This window comes from Lepisma saccharinum, chromosome 7, assembly GCF_977018435.1.
Source record: "Lepisma saccharinum chromosome 7, izLepSacc3.1, whole genome shotgun sequence".
NCBI lineage: Eukaryota > Metazoa > Arthropoda > Insecta > Zygentoma > Lepismatidae > Lepisma > Lepisma saccharinum.
Window position 1 is genome coordinate 83,662,709 of NC_139235.1, and position 19,411 is coordinate 83,682,119.

At 38.2% G+C, this 19,411-nt stretch overlaps 1 protein-coding gene across 2 annotated transcripts in view; it reads left to right on the forward strand.

Moving 5' to 3' along the window:
- Positions 1-269: 269 nt before the first annotated feature.
- LOC145989973 (forkhead box protein K1-like) overlaps positions 270-19,411 on the forward strand; it is a 33,268-nt gene continuing 14,126 nt past the window's right edge. For both annotated transcript variants that reach the window (XM_083125527.1, XM_083125528.1), the window contains exons 1-6: positions 270-667; positions 6,413-6,601; positions 10,163-10,448; positions 12,325-12,471; positions 15,052-15,242; positions 16,697-16,881. In XM_083125527.1, coding sequence (XP_082981653.1) covers positions 309-667; positions 6,413-6,601; positions 10,163-10,448; positions 12,325-12,471; positions 15,052-15,242; positions 16,697-16,881 — 1,357 coding nt within the window. In that variant the 5' untranslated portion in view covers positions 270-308. The remainder of the gene's footprint in view (positions 668-6,412; positions 6,602-10,162; positions 10,449-12,324; positions 12,472-15,051; positions 15,243-16,696; positions 16,882-19,411) is intronic.

Sequence of the window (19,411 nt, forward strand, 5' to 3'; positions counted from 1 at the left end):
GTACAGTTCATCAACGTTGCATGAAGTCTACATAAGGTTTGATGCATTTGATCTTTATTACTACGTATGTTGCTAGTTTTATTTTTTAAAAAATAACCATCCCATTTCTTCCATCCATTTGGATACATGATGCCATGATGATGCATATGCATTCGCAGTAGACATCGATAGTAGCGCTCGCGGTGGCAGAAAAGTGTAACAGGTGACCGTCTGCGTATGTTTATCTGGCAGAACAAGGCAAGGCATGTGTACACCTGCTACTAGCAAAAGCACCTCCTTGACCGTAAGGAAGCCATATTCCTTGAGTGATGTCTGCACATTCACGGAACCCAGAGAGCGAAGCATGGGCTCTCCTGGCCCTAAAATCAGCCCCAACTAGTCCTTCAAAGGCCCAATGGAGCCCGGAATCGAAAGGAACTGCTATAGCTCGGCTAGAAGGACGAGAGTTTGAGTATATGGTTCGTCAGAAGCGGATAACCATTGGTCGAAATAGTTCGCGAGGCGAGGTCGATGTAAACATGGGACACTCAAGTTTTATATCAAGAAAACACCTTGAGATTTATTTTGATCATCCTCATTTTTACATGATCTGCAACGGCAAGAATGGTGTGTTCGTAGATGGAGTTTTCCAGAGGAAAGGAGCACCGTCGCTTCAGTTACCAAAAACGTAAGTTTTGCATCTTAAAGTAAACATGGTATCGCCTGTGTTGATTTGGCTCGTGGACCTGAAAAACAGCGTGTTTACCAACTTGAAGGCCGGAACTGATGGCGCACGTTTCTTCGCAGTGCCCAAGGCGTAGTTCTTTGAGAACAATATGCATGTAATAAAAATCGTTTCTTTTAGTTATGTTGTTATTTCTTCGTATACGTAGTGCTATTTTTAGACCAAGGTTTCGTGTCGGATTATGAGAACAGACCTTGTTATTAATAGGTTTTACGGATTAGAAGTCAAATACACAAATTGACTATCAATTATGTAACAGTTTTTTCTTTAAAAAAGGTTGCATCTTGTTTTTGCTTCTTACTGGAAGGCTACTTCTTGGGGTTTGTTTACAAACACACACTGGTTACGTAAATGTGCATCGTCGTAGTAAATATGTCTTGCCTGATTGAACTGGGTCTGCGATATTTCGTTGCATATTTACATATTCAGAAACATGAAATTATGTAATCCAGCAGTAGAATTCAGTGTTCTTACGAATTATGACAATATAGAAGTGGTGTAGATATGTAATTAAATATAGACCTACATATTCAAATTGAATAATTCAGGTTCACTTTTATAATTATTCAAATGTTCTCCTAGTGCAATTTTTAACTGTAAGTATTATTTACATTGATAAGAAACATACCGGTATGTTAAAGTAGCGATTTATATACACACACTCTCAAACCCCCTTAAATTTTTTATGTGTGGTCCAATTTATAGTCAATTTAGCTCTAAATTTACCCTTACACCTCCACATCAGAAAATCAGTTTGTTTACATTTATGCCATTGCTATTGTACATAGACTGAGAGTGACCATTAGATATATGATTGAGTAATTCAAATGAACCAATGCACATTCTTCCTTAAATAACTCGTAATATAATAGCCACATTGTTTTTTTTCCCCTTTACTAAGCCTGGTTTTGAAATTTGGTGTTCGTTTGTAGTATGTGATGCAGGTTCTGGTATTATGTGATGAATGAATGTACATCTTAAGAAGGTAAAATGATAGGTAGAACTATCAAAGCCGGGAAGGTCGTAGAAGTGTTTTGTCAAATTTTTCAATGTATTTGGCTGCTGATTCATGTTTTTTTTCTATAATAATGTCTGTCCGATGCACGAAAGCTATTTCTTGCATTTCCGTCCATGTACTTGAACCGCATGTTCGGAGCATCTGATGACGTAATCCCCGGTACGTGTTTCCAAACACACAGTTTTTCCACTATTGCCCAACCTAAAGTAACCTAATCTTACCATGATGGTGCGTGGGTCTATGTGGGAATGGTTTTTGGGGCTATTCGTGGATGGTCATACTATCCCAAATGGTTTTTGGGGCTATGCGGGAAATTTTCTGTTAAGAAGATTGAAACACGGCTTTGCCATTTGAAACACAACACTAGTGAAGATTTGCCCACCATTTTGCATGTTCAGGAAGCGAGAATAAAATGAACAATAATTACTCGATATGTCAACAATAGATGCTAATTTCGTTAAAAAAAAAGCCCTTGTTAAACAATCTTTTGCAATGCAGAATAGGTAAGTACGAATGTCAACAATTACAGAATAAACGAGTTAAGACATTTCCCGGCTTTGATAGTTTTACCAAATGATAAAATATTTTTCCCAGACTTTATTATTATGCAACACAGGACTTGAGATGCCATATCTTTCTCGTATCCTCATGAGGAAGAATGTGAGAAATTCAGTCTTTCAATTATAAGTTTAACATCTTGTTTGTAGAGAGTAATTTGTGCATGTTGTCTGCTATCAGACATGGTGGACATGTTTGTATTTTGAACACATATTGAACGTGAATCTGGTCGGAAGTCAATTGGTGTAAGAATTGTTACAAGTTTTGCCCCAAACTGAAAGCTGTAGTGGTGCAACAGCCCTTTGATAGCCAAGGCCTGCCAAGTGGCTTTTCATTGGGTGATGCGTTGTCAGTACGCTGAGTCCCATCATTGCTGTTTTCTGGCTTTTGAGACCAGAGCTTCCTACGACTTTTTTTCTTTCTTCATACACACATTAGATGTTCGTGAGAGGAAGGGAAGTGATAATGCGATAATGGTTCCTAATGTATAATGATTTTCTCAAATTTTATAGGAGTATTTCGAAGTGTTTTAGAATACTGGAAATGATTATGATTTGAATGTAGCCTACATAAGCATCTGGACTTCCCAGCAGGTAACGATTTGTGGTTTCTGGTTGTTTCAGACTTGCACTTGAACTATATTTTCATGTGTGGCTCAGAGGTTTCATGCTTGAGACCAGATACCAGGTGTTGGGTGCATTGTGGATATTATTTTAATGCTAAGAGCCCTACTATTGGATTCAATATGGATACCCGAGTTTGGACTATAATTAAAAGTTAACCGGTAGACCTACATAAAAACGAGTTTAAATTTAGTTTTAAAGCAAAACACTGTTTATAGAGACAGGAAGCAATGAGCCTGTAAAATTATAACCAATTGTATTTATTCTCTCTGCTATAAGAACGAAATATAAACAAATACGAATTCTGAGAAATCCTGTTGGTGTTCCAATGGCAGCTGTGCATCTTTCATGTAGGAATATAATGCATGCGATAAAGTCACATCACTCAACATAGTTGCTATATTGAAGTTGTGAACTTTGTACAAGGGGGTGCTGATAAGCCTTTAGCTTTACCTACAAGAAGTGAGCCAAAGTTCCTTTTGTTTTATTTCGATTTTAACATGCCACGAATGCAATTTTTACATGGTTCGATTTCGATTTACATCTGTTAACACATACTGAGGAGTTTCAGTGATTACTTAAGGTTTTGTTCAAACTTCCATTTGCTCTTGCGTGAGCAGGGGCCAAGTCTGTATGGCATCCTACTCTGTACTGTCCCTGCATTAAGCACCTCTGGGGTTCATCCAGCTTCTAATATACAAATGCAGCCAGTGCATGGTGCTGACCACATCACTTTTGGTTCATTCCATGTCAAATGAACAAATTTTTAAATAATTGGTTGCATGACCATTTTAAAAAAAATCATTTTTAATACATAGGTTTGTACATGTTCCTAGATATCAAAACCAATGTTCAAAAAAAATTATCGTCTTTAGTTCTCCTGGGGCAGCCATGTTTCCAACATTGCGCATGGCTTTTTTTGCTCATGTAAAAGTATACAGAAACCTTAATACCTCAAAAACCATTAAAGCTAGAGACCTGAAACAAAATTCATTTTGTATCTAATGAAGTATACTTCCTATGATATTCAGGTATGTTTTGCTTGAAATTGCATCGTAAGTACGAAAATTATGGTGGAAAATGGGGTAACAATAGTTAATAAATTGTATTTTTAAGCCCAATTTTTTCAAATGAAGGGGTTTAGTCTAAGGCTTGATTTTTTTTAAGTGTAGACCTACCTGCAGGGAGGGATGTAGTTTAACCTTACTTTGCAATGTCGGAAATTAGGTGACATACGTTAGCTCATATTGACCAAAACGAGTTGAATCTATAAGTTGAAATTTTTACTGTGAGTTAGCTTCATGCAGGGCTTTCTGTGTGCCAAATTTCAGAATTTTTCAAGAGGACCTATCTGAGATATTTGACCCCAAAAACTATCGAAATTAAATGAACGCCCATGCTGTAAAAAAGGGGTGCTTTTCTAAGCACTTATATTTTATTTACAGACACCCTGCAGGCAGGTCTACACAAAATCAAGCCTTAGACTAAACCCCTTCATTTAAAAAAATCCCCATTTTCCACCATAATTTTCGTACTTACGATGCAATTTCAAGCAAAACATACCTGAATATCATAGGAAGTATACTTCATTAGCTACAAAATGAATTTTGTTTCAGGTCTCTAGCTTAATGGTTTTTGAGATATTAAGGTTTCTGTATACTGCTACATGAGCAAAAAAAGCCATGCGCCATGTTCGAAAAATGGCTGCCCCAGGAGAACTAAAGACGATAATTTTTTTTGAACATTGGTTTTGATATCTTGAAACATGTACAAACGTATGTGCTAAAAATGAAATTTTTCTGAAATGGTCATGCAACCACCATTGGATCGTTTGGCATGGAATGACCCTTTTGCTAATGGCTGAAATTGTGAATGTGTGGGCCCCCCCTTTTATTTAAAAGTGTATAAAGTAAAGCAGGGTGTCTGCCAGTCGACGAAGTCTTGAAAATCAAGAAACATTAAGGAAATCAACAAGTAGATCAAGAAGTGAATAAAAATCAAGAAATTATACTTGTGGTCAAGAATTTGGTATCACAGTGAGTCATTGATTGATTTAGTTTATTTTACTTCACTTTTCTACCCCTGTTGGCTAATTGCGAAGATGAGAATGAATGGTGGTAAGATAAGATGGATGAATGGGTAGTCACAAACATATAGGAACGACAACACATGCCCCGCATGATATTATATATTGTAGCTCAGTCCAGTGGAGGTCGGAGCTTCTCTTTGCCTCCTCCACACCCCTGGCTCTCCAGGGTTGCCACACTTCTAAGCTGCTCAGCCAACACTGCGCATGTTGTGTATGTGGTTGATTTCGTCGGTGGGTGGTGTGACCTTCACTGGATTGTTTTCGTGGTGAGAGCTCTAACTGACACCAGAGCCTGGCTAGTCTGCCAAATGCAGTCCAGGATTCATTAATAGATAGAGCAACTCTAATTCTCTTTTAAGTTTTCATCTTAACTAGCCGTGTGGTAGAGGTTTTTCATTAAGTCAATATTTATTTTCTTATTTGCTAATTTCCAACTTTATCTAAGCAGGAGTCTAATAAATAAAGGTTAAGAAAGATGAAGAAAAAAAAGGTCATGAAAACAAACTAAAAGAGAGAGTCAAGAATTTTGAATTTGTTTTGGTAGACACCCTGTAAAACGTTCGCCTTTGTCCCTGTGACAAACAACTCTTTTGTCAACTCTTGTTGGACAATTATGTGATTATAAGTCTTGTTGCTGAGATGTCGAGTCCCAGATGATTTCTAAGGTGAAGATCTACAAAACCGAATACTGTTCAAAGTAATTATTTTTGAATTCTAAATTATGAGCATGTATGCCCTTTTTCCTAGATTATCTAGTTTTATAGAAATATTAATTGCATTTGTTTTTTATAATGGAAAATGCATTTACTTCACCACAACAGCTGTTGGTTTTTTTGCCAAGCGGGACTGGACCTACAGTTTAAACTGGGATCCAAACCACTTTGTGCCTCCACTGGGGATCGAACCCGGGTCACCTTGATTACAAGGTGACGACGCTACCACTTCGTCATCAGGGAGGCCCTACAGCAACTGTGTTAGAAGGAAATCTTGGAGACAGAAAAATAAGATAATTTCTGTCAATTTAAGTGCAAGAATATTAGGTTACAATATGATAAAAACACTAAGTTGCTGACCAAGGCAGTTTATTAAGATATGAAAACACTTAACATGTAACGTTTCAACCCTGTGTCAACATGATTTGTTTTTGTGTGGTTAGTCACCCTGCTATGTGTATATAATCTTTCTGTGTTTAGTATTTCATCATTTTAGTTTAGTTCTTCGTCTGAAGAAGACCCTGATACAGGGTCGAAACGTTACCTGTTAAGTGTTTTTATCTTAAAAACTGCCTTGGCCAGCAACTTACAGTTTTTAATATGGAAACAAGGCTTAATTATATTACAATATGATAAATCGTTGTATCATTATGTAATTAGTGTAACTGATATCCTTTTTATTTCCAGGTGCACATTTCGTTTTCCAAGTACCAATATACGTCTGGTGTTCCAGTCATTGGTAGATGAGGCAGACCCACCTGTGACTGTTCGTTTACCCTCCCCATCCAAGCAGAAGCCTATGCAACCTTTAAGAATCAACATTCCAGACCCTGACAGCAGTTTTAGCCCCTTCCCTTCACCCACTGGCACCATTAGGTACGTTTTCTACTCTTGTTACTAATTTTTAGTTTATAGAATGTTACACTTTTTTTCCATTTTGATTTTGCTTCTAAAATTAACCATGTCAATGGCACAACATAAATTTTCTTTAAACTGGCCAAATATTGAGCTTTCCCTTGACATAATTTGGAAAGGTTATGAACCAGACAAATTTTTGAAAATGGTTTGTAGATTTTGCCCATACTGCCAACTTGATCTTAGATCAAATTTTTATACCTTTTCACTAGGGCAGAGCCGATACTCTTACAGATTACCACGAATACCAACTAGATATACACTGGGAAAATGAGACAATTTAAAGTAGTTGAGACTTCCGTATTTCCCGGCAAAATCATTGCAGATTTTATGCGAATTTTTTTTTTTTTTTTACAAAAATGAAGAGTGCGATTATGTAAAGATTTTTTTATGCCTATTTTTCTTTTAATGATGTGTCAGTATTTCCAATACTTTTATTACTAAACTGTTTTTGGTGCAATATTAAGATGGGTGCAATACTCATGAATGGATGTTAAAATTGAATAGTCCAAATCAGCAGACATAATTTCTTCATGAATGTTTAGCAAACATTTTTTCCATCTGAAAAAATGGTAACACATTAGTTATTTATTTATGTTATATATATGAAAGATTAAACTTGAGAAAATGTTCTGCAGTGTTTTAAAGTACGGACCTACGAAATGTAATCTTCTGTGTCTGAAGATTCTTCATGGATATGTATTGGTTTTGTTATCTAACGCACCAATGCGATGATTATGTGATGAAAGGTAATTAACTAAATTTTGGACCGAAAAAACAGGGTGTGATTATGGAGTGAAATACGGTATTTATAAATTTTAACATGTAAGTTTTCCATTGGAACTAAGAAAAGAAAAAAGTAAAGTGCTCCCCTGTGCTTTGCACCATGCCGTGAAGGCATATAGGGGGTGTGCAGTTAAGTCCCCACACTTTCTTGATCACGGCGGAATGTGGGGGTGATGTGATCAGCACCATGCCCGTTAGCCCTCTTTACTGCCCAGAGTTTTCTTCAGGTACCCACTTTATACGATGCTGGAAAGCCCCGGAGCCTCTTGAACAGGTGAAAAAATCCCGGTTCTTTCCTGCCAGGGATCGGACCCGGGTCTCTCACATGGTAGTCAAATGCCCTAACTACTGAGCTACTGTGGCTCTTTTTCCATTGGAACTCTACCATATGAACATGGTCGTAACTTTGTAGGTAGGAAACAGACTTGGGGAAAATAATTGAAAATTTTCTATCTAAGTCAGTTTTGCTACGTAACTGTTTCATGTTACATTTGTGAAATCATAAAAAGATACTCTTTGTTACTTTGCTCTTAAGGTCTGAGGAGGTTAACAAAGGTGTTAAGATTAGGTTGCACAGAATGCTCATGACTTTGTTAAAATTAGATACTTTAAATTGATGCCCATAATTTCTTCGTGATTTTTTTTTGCTGATAAAGTTACCGCTGGTATTGGCAATTACTGATACTTCAGCATGAGCTCAGCTCTTGTTTTGATGAATTCTATCCATGTCTTAAACATTTATTTATTTACTTCTTCTTTTGGATGGTGAAGTTAAGGCACAAGCTTTTTCTTGCACTTAACCATCTCTACTTCCCATTTTACATCTTCCTCAAGACCTTTCCAAACTTAAGGCTCGGCTGGACATTTGACCAACACCAGCGAAGCAGTTTTTGAATTGTTCTTGCCGTTCAAAATCTGCTATGATTTCAAAATCCGAAAAATTATATACACTAGACTCTCGCTAATCTGGCCATTCCTTGCACATATGGGTGCCGGATTCGCGGAAGTGCCCGATTATTGAGAGGGTTGGAAATTACGTACTACTATGTAGTTTAAACACATACAGACCACACAGGCTGTACTCTATTAAATCCAAAGACACTGTACATTCATTTACATAGAAAATTTAGTCGTTCAGTGTGTACATATACAATAGTATCACTCACTATGAAACATGTCACGAATTTTTAGTTGTCGCATGATTTATCACGCAAACGCTGTTGAACACGATAATTCATTCAGGCCGGATGTGGGCCATACTACTGAGAGGGCAGACTATTGAGGGCCGGATTAGCGAGAGTCTAGTGTATATCCTTAGAATTCCTTCTAGAGCATTCACGTGAATCATTGTGTTGTTTACTTTCGCTGTTGTCTAGATATTTTCACAGACACAGAACAATTGCAAATATCTAGGATATGTAATTTTTTTAAGATTTTGGTATATCTTTCGAAAGAAGAGGAAAATTCGAATATGGCCGTAATTGATCCAATACTTAACACAATCACTATGCACTATACAAGGATGTGTTTTGTGGAACTCCCGGCCACAGTGGATAGAGCTGGTCCTTGAGGTTGGCAACGCTGACACTTTCGCTTCAGGGGGTCCTCTGGCTAGAGATAGAAATAATTGTTTGTGTGCAGTTTTGTGCTTCCAATTAAGTAACTAATCTGATATAGCCTGCATTTGTGGATTATTTTGAAGTACTTAAACGTATCCAAAATTACAGAAATCATATTCTAAACAATCGTGTTCAAAATTTATGTAAAACATAGTGTGTATTGTTCATTTACTTATAGAATGAAATCATCATGTGAAAGGTCCAGCTGATCCTTAAGGAAGGACTGAGATCAGTCTGAAAGTTTGCATAACCAAGAGAACAATGTTATGGTTAATTTTACAATGTTCATGACACAAGGCATGAATTGTTATATTTTCTCTTTCCTATTTCTGGTTAAGTAATGTGTTTGTACATAATATTGAAAGTGCAGGTTTTGATTGTTATTCGTTTGAAATGTGGTAAGAATGTGTATGGGGATTCATCTTTCAGCATAAATTTACAGGATTTGTACATGTATAATGTGCTCCCTGGTTTTAATAGAAAAAGAAGGCTACGCACAGCACATTTTAGGTTCAAGAATTATAATTTTCGTAGACATTGGTCAGAAAAGTTTTGCTATGTGGACGAAGATGAAATACCGTGTGAGTTATTTTCCATTATTTCTTGTGTGACAAATAGCGATGCTATGGCTCCTGTAGATGCACATCCAGTTGCCACCAGAACCGCATGACCTTACTTTGTGATGTAAAAAGTCCCTTGCACAACAAATACTGGTCGTGTAGGTCCTGTGTACTCAATCACCACCTAAACTGCACAACTTTGCATGGTGATGCAAATACTCCAGGTCAGCTAAGGAATCTGTTCTTGAAACATGTAATTTATTAATTAATGCAAGATTGGACTGTGTGATTTCATGATACGGAAAAAAGCACGTACTGTGCTTGTTATTGTAAAGGAAAACATGATGGACTCAAAACATTAACAAAAAATATGTTCGAACTGGATTTAAAAATTCAGTAAACAAGTGAAAATTTTTAGGCACCACGGCAACAACACCCTGTATATTTGCAAAAAACAAGTGGGAAATCCTGTTCTATGCTAGTTCAAAGAGGTATTTGCTTGCCGTAACAATGCACACCAAAACCATGAAATAAACACTTCCTCTGTTTCGTTGCAGTGCTGCAAACTCATGTCCAGCCAGTCCCCGTGGTGGTCAAGGAAGGCGGAACATCAGCGCAGATCTCCAGATGGTGGCAGCATATGCAGCAGCGGCTGCCAGCCACTCGGGAGCAGACGAGAAGGCAGAGATCGTGAGCACAACTTCCTCTGGAGCTAGTCACAGCACACACTCGGTACCAAGTCCCGAGGAACAATCCAATCAGAAACTCTACAGGACAGGACCAAATGGGACAGCCGCACCCTGCCCTCCCCCGCCATCTTTAGAAGCCCATAGTCCTCCAAAGGTAAGAGTTGAAAAGATGTGGAATTCAGAATGAAAGGCATTGTTGTTTTAGATCAGTTTAGTTGATATATCAAGGAAGGACATTTTCAGTTTTGAGCAAAAAATTATGGGACACCTGTCAGAACAGCTCTGTATGAGTTTGATTAACAATCACAGCACATTATTTGGTTTGAAGTAGGGATGTGACAAATCTGGTTTCCGATGTATGAATGTTGGTCCAAAATGGCATGAGGACTTATTGATATACAGGGTAGGGTGACCATAAAGTCTGGACTTACTAATGTACAGGGTGACCATAAAGTCTGGACTTATTGATATACAGGGTGACCATAAAGTCTGGACTATTGATGTACAGGGTGACCATAAAGTCTGTCCAATACTACAAAGGTTTGTTACATGGCATGTGCATGGCTTGTGACAAATGGAAGAGAAACTCGTAAAGTATATTTACAATGCCAATACACTTCTACAGGTGTGGTCTTTGTTGCCCCGCAGAACATCTTAGCAATATGCAATTTCATGTCATGTGTTGTGGTGCAACATTTCTTGGTAATCAGGTTGTGGTCGTCCATATTTCCTCCTACAATTTCACTGTACAGCAATCTGTGACATGGTCTCATGATAAAACACATTGAGCTTTCTCATGCACTGACGCCATTTTCAGTTCCAGCAATTGCAATCTATGTGAAGAAAAAACTAAAGTTTAAAGTTTATCTTTGTAATAAACCTTTGTAAAACTTGGAAAGACTTTATTACCACCCTGTAGTTGTGGCAAGTTCAGTGCAATGTGGTGTTTTTAAAGCTCTGTTTGCTTATAACAACTTCAAGTCTCAACATTCTCAGAAATATGTGACAATTGTTTTGGTATTGTTGTAAGATTACAGCCCAAGTTTAGATTGTTTAATTCCAATTTCTTCATAGTCCATTCATGATGGTTGCGGTTTAAAATTACTTACGTGAAGTTTACAAGATTTCACACTTCCGCATTGCACAATTTAATGGTTCAGTACCCTTTTGTGAATGAAGACAGTGGATCTTCGAAATTAATAGGATTGAACCATTAAATTGTGCAATGCGGAAGTGCAAAATCTTCTAAACTTCACGTAAGTAATTCATAGTTCATGTTTCAATTTTTATTTAAGTCAAGTTTATTGCATTGAAGAAACATCTCTAAATACTTTCGTAGTTAGGTTAGGCAGGCGAAGCTTAGGGCTCTTAGCATTACAATAATTTCCCTAAATGCTTTTAACATCATGTTTGTTTCGAACATGGCACCCCTTCAAGCCTCATGTCGATCATAGTCTGTGGAATGCCTTGTTGATGGGAAGCAGTGATATTTGCATAAGGTACCTTCTATGTCATCTTTTCGTCAAATAAATAGGACTTTTCGGAACTGCAGACGGTGCTAATTACTTTCAGAAATATACACATTTACTTTCGCAATCATCTCCACTATTCTGCACGATACTTTCTCTTTCTTCTATGATCAAAAAATGTCTTGTTGATGGTAAGTGTGGATAGTTGGGTAAGGTACTTTTTACGTCTTTTTTTTTTTTTTTTTTACACTTTTCAGAACTCCGGTGATAATTACTTTTCTCAAGGTTCAAATTTACTGTAACAATCATTTGTACAATTTTGCAATACTTCGTATTTCTCCTAGGACACTTTGCTGTTACCCAAAATATTACTACACGTAGATCAGCTAGAAATTCAGCTCTGAAGTTGTACTAGTTCTGTTATTGAATTAACAAGGAATCAAAATTACGAAGAATTGTTAGTAACCGAGCTGTGTGAGACCAGGTATTGTGTGTACTTTTGAAAGGACTGTCTAAAGGTGTATGTTTAGAAATTAGTATAATTTGGTTAATTTTTTTCAGGATGATTCAAAACCTCCTTACTCGTACGCCCAGCTTATTGTTCAAGCCATTGCTTCAGCTCCTGACAAACAATTGACACTGAGTGGTATCTACTCATATATTACCAAAAATTATCCTTACTACAGGACAGCAGATAAAGGATGGCAGGTCAGTAAGATTGGTCTTTTTCATTTGCATTTTTCTTTTATTTTATCATGATACTCGTACAAGTGTGAACTTTGCTTTTTATTTGTCCGTAATGACTACTAAACCTATATATGTTGGAGGGGGGACATCTCACCCACACCACTCAGTCTTCGACAAGCCTGGCTAGAGAACCATGTCGTTGCTGGACCTGGTCACCCTTCAGGTCACACTATTACTTCATTCTCCTTGCTTACTTCACTTCTATATCTGAATGCGTGGCTTGCGCCTGCGAAAATTTGAACTTTTTCTGTACCAGGAAACTCACAAGAAACGTGGAAAGTTCAAATTTTCCTGCCTGCAAGCTGCATCGTCACTGGTGGAAACGGAAGATTTCGACCTACAGCATTGCCAGGTCTTTATCAAAGTTTTAGTGCTATGGAAAAACTTGGTTCCTTCGTCAGGCTTGTCGAAAACTGCGAGTCTTGAAGCAGGGTTACGGTTGGGTGGAGGTTGGGAGTGGAGATGAGTCTGGTTGCGAAAGTTACTTGGTGGCCTTGTTCAGGCCAGTGGGTATGGTTGCACTCGTTGCTGATATGTAGGTAGAGCCGGAAATGGGAATTTTCACCCAACTGAATGCTTTACTTTCGTTAACATGCTGTTGTCTGTTTTTGTCTTCGGTTATGACGGTGGCAAGATGGAAGAGGTAGATTGTCGACATCACGAACCGAAATGCCATTAGTGTCGAACCGAAATGCCATTAGTGTCCATTTAGAGCCTTGTACGTAGGCCCTCCCACCTTTTGTGTACTGTTGTGTTGACAGTTTGGGGTTTGAGGGGTGGATGATCACTACCCGGAAGCTTTAATTGGAAAGGTATATTGTGATGGTTTGTATGTATGGCAACAGCGAAGTCCACATTGTGGGTGGAGGAGCACTGGTTATTGGTCCTGAAGTTGAGGGTTGAGGTAAAAGCCACCACAGGTGAGGATATAGATTAAATTAGAGGTGTTGCAGGTTCCTTTGAGGTGGAGGATAAATTTGCCAGTGGCAGTGTGAATCTGGAAGGCGTGGGAAGTGATGAAAATGAAACTTTCTACAAATAACTTACCTAATCTTAACTAGCAAAGAATATGAGGTTTGTTCAAAAAGTATCCCACCTTAATTTTTTTGGCGTAAACAAATGTAGTTAGGGAGGCGTGGTTTGATACACGTTTGTAGGTGATCCTAATGTGCATTTTTGTTATTTTTCCTGCCTGCAGAAGCAGTCGGTCGCCGGCAGACCACCGATGAGTGAGGAGATGTAAGTAAGCATCAGAATTTCGTTTTTGACAAAATGACTGAAAACTTGAACAACACTACTGCATTAAATTTTGTGTCAAGCTTGGAGAATCCCAAGTGGAAACGATCCGTAAGGCCTTCGGGGACAAAGCAATGGGCACCACACAGATAAAGGAGTGGTACAAACGCTTCAAAGATGGCTGCACGTCAGGTGAGAGTGAAGCACGTTCTGGTAGGCCCTCAACATCCAGATATGAAATCGTCATTGACCAAGTGAGGACCCTGGTGATGCAGGATCGTTGAATCACGATCAGAGAACTTTCAGCATCAGCATTGGATCCATTCATTCCATTTTGACTAATGATTTGAGCTAGAGGAGAATCTCGGCGAAGTTCTTGCCAAAGCTGCGAACGATCGAGCAGAAGAAACTCCGCTTGGAGATACAGACTTACCTGGTGAAACACAGCACACCTGTGCTTCGTCAGGCTCCCTATTCTCCTGACATGGCTCCGTGTGATTTCTGGGTTTTCCCCAAGCTGAAAATGAAAGGAAACAGATTTCAGTCCAGAGAAGACATCATGCAAAATCCGACGTACCATCTGCACGCAATCCCAAAAGAGGCGTTCCAGCGCTGCTTCCAACAGTGGGAGAACAGCTGGGAGAAGGGTGTGGCAGCCCAAGGGCACTACTTTGAAGAAAATTAATGTAAGATTGTGGTATCTGAATACACAATTTTTTTTATTAAAGTCTTAATATTTTTTGAACAAACCTCGTACATTCTGCATCAAAACCCAGACATAGATCTCCATAGCTAAATGAAGAGTCACTTGAAAGCTCTTCTAAATCTGAGTCCTCATACAACAAAATGTCCTCTGTACCATCCAGTGCATTACTAATGCTACACTTCTTAAATGATTTAACCACGGTCTTAGTTTTCCCAGCACCCCATGAAGCTTTGACCCATTCACAACCTTGTGAAATGCTAGACCTCTTCCTCTTCCTGACGATGTATAAAACGCACCGTGTTTTTCAGAACTATTTTTAAAGGAAAAAAGTGTCTTGTACACCAGCAAATATAGTCAAGATTATCCATACTATCTGGATATTTGGATTAACCAGATATCTGTATTGTTTGGATATCTGGATTTTCTGTTGCATCCAAAATGGATATCGGATAATTTGAAATCAAGATATCTATTATCCAGATATTTTGTCCATCCTTAGTTGGCACAAACTATGCATTATTATGTTCAGCCGCATGTTGTGTTATGCTGCAAATACACTTTTCGTACTAGCTTTTCAATTGTTCTCCCTTTCATTACAGAATTCAATTAGGCACAACTTGTCATTAAATAGATATTTCATCAAGGTGCCACGGTCCCAGGAGGAGCCCGGCAAAGGTTCGTTCTGGCGCATTGATCCTCAGTCGGAAGCCAAGCTCATAGAACAAGCATTCCGGAGGAGGAGACAGAGGGGCGTCACTTGTTTCCGAGCCCCCTTTGGCTTGTCTTCAAGGTAAGGTTAAGTGTGTGCTGTGGATTTTAATTGCAGTGTTAAAATTGGACAGTAAAATCAGTTTTAACGCCTTCTTCTGCAATTTGCCAGTTTTTTAAAAAATTGTTCAGTAAAGTCAGTACGCCCGACCCTGTGGCCGAGTGGTTAGCACATCGCGCTGCGACGCCAAGGGTCCCGGGTTCGAATCCCGGTCGGGCTTAGTTGTTTGTGAATGTCCATTCATGAATTTCATCACTCATCCCCATCTTCGCAAATTAGCCAAGAGGCACAAAACGCGAAGTAAATTAAACTAAATCAAATCAAATCAAAAGTAAAGTCAGTATGTATTCAGGAGTAGGACTTCCAATGGGATGGCATTTTTTCAGTTCAATTAAAGACTTTGCATTATTATTTTTTCAACCTATTAATAACTTATTGTACTGAGTAAGTAACTCAATTATGAAAGTGTTCCGGTTTCATTGGTTTTCTGTAACTGCAAAAAAAATTACCGTTTGGGGTATATAACATATACCAGAATATTATGTATGTATAACAGAATGTTATGTACAATGTCACCTTTCTTAAACTGTAGGTCCAGTCCCAATTAGCTTATCTGTGCATAAAGAAGTGGACATAAGTTAAAGAAAACAATCACAAAAGCATAAGTTAGAAGAGGTGACATTTTTCCTGAATATATTCATTTTTTTGAGTCGGTAAAACCCAACCAAAAGTAATTGCGTTTGCATAAAGGTGAGATGTTAGAATTTTTTGTGGTGCAAAAGTCCTTTCCATTCCACCCAGAACAAACATCAATCCTATAGGACAACAGTCCTCCTTCAGTGACGTTTTTTTCTAAATACAATCATGGTTAAAAAATACATGCTTTTAAATTCAAATCAATTTCTTTTTTTAGAAAACAACTTTTTGACAAACCTAGAATATTTATATAGCATTGAAATTCTCCATATCTACATTTGTATATGAATGAAAAATTAAAACAAATGAAATATATAGAGCCATTTAGGAGAAATTTTGAGAATCTTATAGACATCTGACATAATATTATCGTTGTTGTAAATGCATTATTTTACGTTGTTGCCTCAGCTGTAATACTTCCTGTTCGCTCTTGAAGATTGAGCTTGGTGTTTCCCGCAATTGACAAAAGAGTTTAAAACATTAATCCAATTGAGTTCCACAAACTAAACTTTTACTCTGATAAGCTTACTTTTCATTTTTCCGTGCAAATTTTCTTCGCGATTGATTTCGCCACCCGTCTGGTGGCTTCGTACACTTATCAGAGTAAATTACCTATCTCCGTGTAACCGCCAAACTGATATCTTTAGATACAATGTAACTAAACTTTGTCAAATGCATTTAACTACGTTTGCTGCGATGGTGATATTTGGCATAAATAGTACCGACCAGAAGGAAAATTCTTTCCAGCTACTTCCATGGTTATTTTTCCTTGTTTCCAGGAGTGCTCCTGCTTCACCTAGCCATGTAGGGGTGAGCGGCCTGATGACTCCTGAATCCCTCTCAAGGGAAGGATCCCCTAACCCGGATCCATATCCCGACTCGTCTGTGGGCTCCCCTGCTGTGCACGGGACTCATCTGGAAGTGAAGACTAGTCAGTCCGCACCAGGGTCTCCTGGACACCCAGGTAAGAAGACAGAGTCTTTGTTTTGTCTCATTTTACTAGATCAGGGATTGTTCAGTAGGTTAGTATATTAAGTTTTGTGTTTTTGTGACCGCAATTGTGTTGTTTTTTTATCTTCACTAGAGATGGGGGAGATTAATCGGTATCTCCAAGACCAAGTAAATACAGGGTTATCCATTTGGGCATGGATAAAATAAAACATTAATAGAAAAGTAAATGTGATAGTAGGAAAATTTTGTTTTCATGCGTGAAACATGGGAGTTTTGCTGTAGTGTGTTGGCAACAATGAAGTTTGAACCAATTCATTATTGTTAAAATGGCTTTTACGAACCAGCAAAGGGCTAAATGTGTCCTTTGGTATGCTAAGTGCGAGAGTGTTATACAGGTCCCAGATTTAACCCCCAGAGGCTTCTTTCAGTGAAAGCACATAGTGGTTCGGATTCCACTTTAAACTGTAGGTCCAGTTCCTATTAGCCTTAACGGTGCATAAAGTGGACTTAAAATGCCAACTCAATCAATCCAGACTTCGTCGGGGGTTTTGTTAAAGACACTGTTTATTCACTGAATCCCACAGACATTGATGACTTGAAACTCAAAATCACACGGGCTTTCGACAGAATCACCCCAGAGATGTTACACCAGACGTGGAATGAATTGAATCACCGTTATGTGTTGTGCAGAGTTCGCAATGGAGGCCATGTAGAAAACTGACAACTGTACCAAACTGTTAGTAGTGTATAAAAAAAAAAGTCCCACTTTTCAGTCTTTTGTATACAATACTAGCTGATAACCCGGCGTTGCCAGAGTATTTATTTATCCCAATCTTGTGTTAGACAGGAAAATACTGAATTCTCACTATAGTGTAAAATATAACTAATTTTAAATGTGATCGTGAATGTCACCAATTAGCTTAGCGACTCCAAAATCTATGGATTCGACACTAATCTAGGTCATTTGTGGCATTTTATTTTTCACCCCCTCTCACCCCCATGCTGATAGGTGATGAACTTGGAGTTGAACCTGCATTGGGAGTGTCACAAAAACTATGGATTCCATTCACAACACAGCCTGAATGTTAGACAACCCGAGAAACACTATTGTTGTGCAGATTGCATAAAGTAACGGATCTCTGTTTGTGCGGAATTTAATATTGGTGGTTCTCGATTATTTTTACATGCCACCCCTTCCCACCCCCACCTATAGGGGTACCAGGGGTATCTTACCCCCACAGTATTTCTTTCCAGGTTGCAAGGGATGCATGTAACAAGTTTTATTGAAATCGCTCCAGGTGTTCGAGAGTTATTGCTGAACAAACAAAACACACACATATATACACACACATCCATTTTATATATATATATATATATATATATATATATATATATAGAGAGAGAGAGAGAGATATATATATATATATATACATACACACACACACACACACACATATTTCAGGTAATTACATTTGACCAAAAAAATTTCACATCCATCTTATTTTATCCATACCCAAACGGATCAGGATCACCCTGTATATAAATATGCAACTTCTGCACTGCAGTCACCTGGAAACATAAATATTAAGGATGTCAATGAACCATTCAGGTTCTTCAAGGACCATTTCAAATTTTATATCAGATCGGTGGAATATCGGTTATCGATATTGATAAATTTTATATCGCTACTTTATTGGTATCAGACAAAATTTCATAGCAGTCCATCTCTAATTTCCCAGTGAGATGACATAGTGTTTGAAATTTGCAAGTTGCAAAATGTAATTTTTTTTATCTATTCTGGCACCCACCTAATCTGTTAATGCCACCACACATGATGGAAGATGCCCATGCAAAAATTTGGAAAAGTCAAGGAAAATCAAGTGTTTCTTTGTACTTGCCACGAATTTCCACTTTTTTCTTGAATCAACTTCTTGATTGAAGACATTCCATACAAAAATGCTTTTATTGTTGAATAAACTTTACTATCTTGAGTAGTAAGAACAGTTTAACATTTCATGCTTCGTTATTAGCGTGTTTAAAGCTCCAGAGGATGATCAGGAAATTTATTTTAAAATTGCATGAAAAGTTGGGACTTTTTTCTTTTTTGTTCAGAATAAGTGGGGACCTTGTTTGAGACATTTTAAAATATTTTGATTACCAGTTTCCCTTATACATGAAAATATAGTTAGTGATTATTTTTTCCACAATGTCAATTTTGGAGGAATGATTAGTATTGTCATAATTTGAAGTTTTATGTCTCCTAATCATGGTAAAAAAAAAAAGGTGAAGTGCTCCCCTGTGCTTAGCATCATGCCACAAAGGCGTATAGGGGGTGTGGGGGTAACGCCCCACACTTTCTTGATCCAGTCGTGAGTGGGGGTGATGCGATCAACACGCCCTTGACCGCCTTTACCCCCCAGGGTTTCCCCCAGGTACCCATGTCATTCGACGCTGGGTGGGTGCCAGGGCCGCTTCCAACGTTAGAAAAGTTCCCGGATTTGAACCGGCCGGGGATCGAACCCGGGACCTTTAGCATGGTAGTC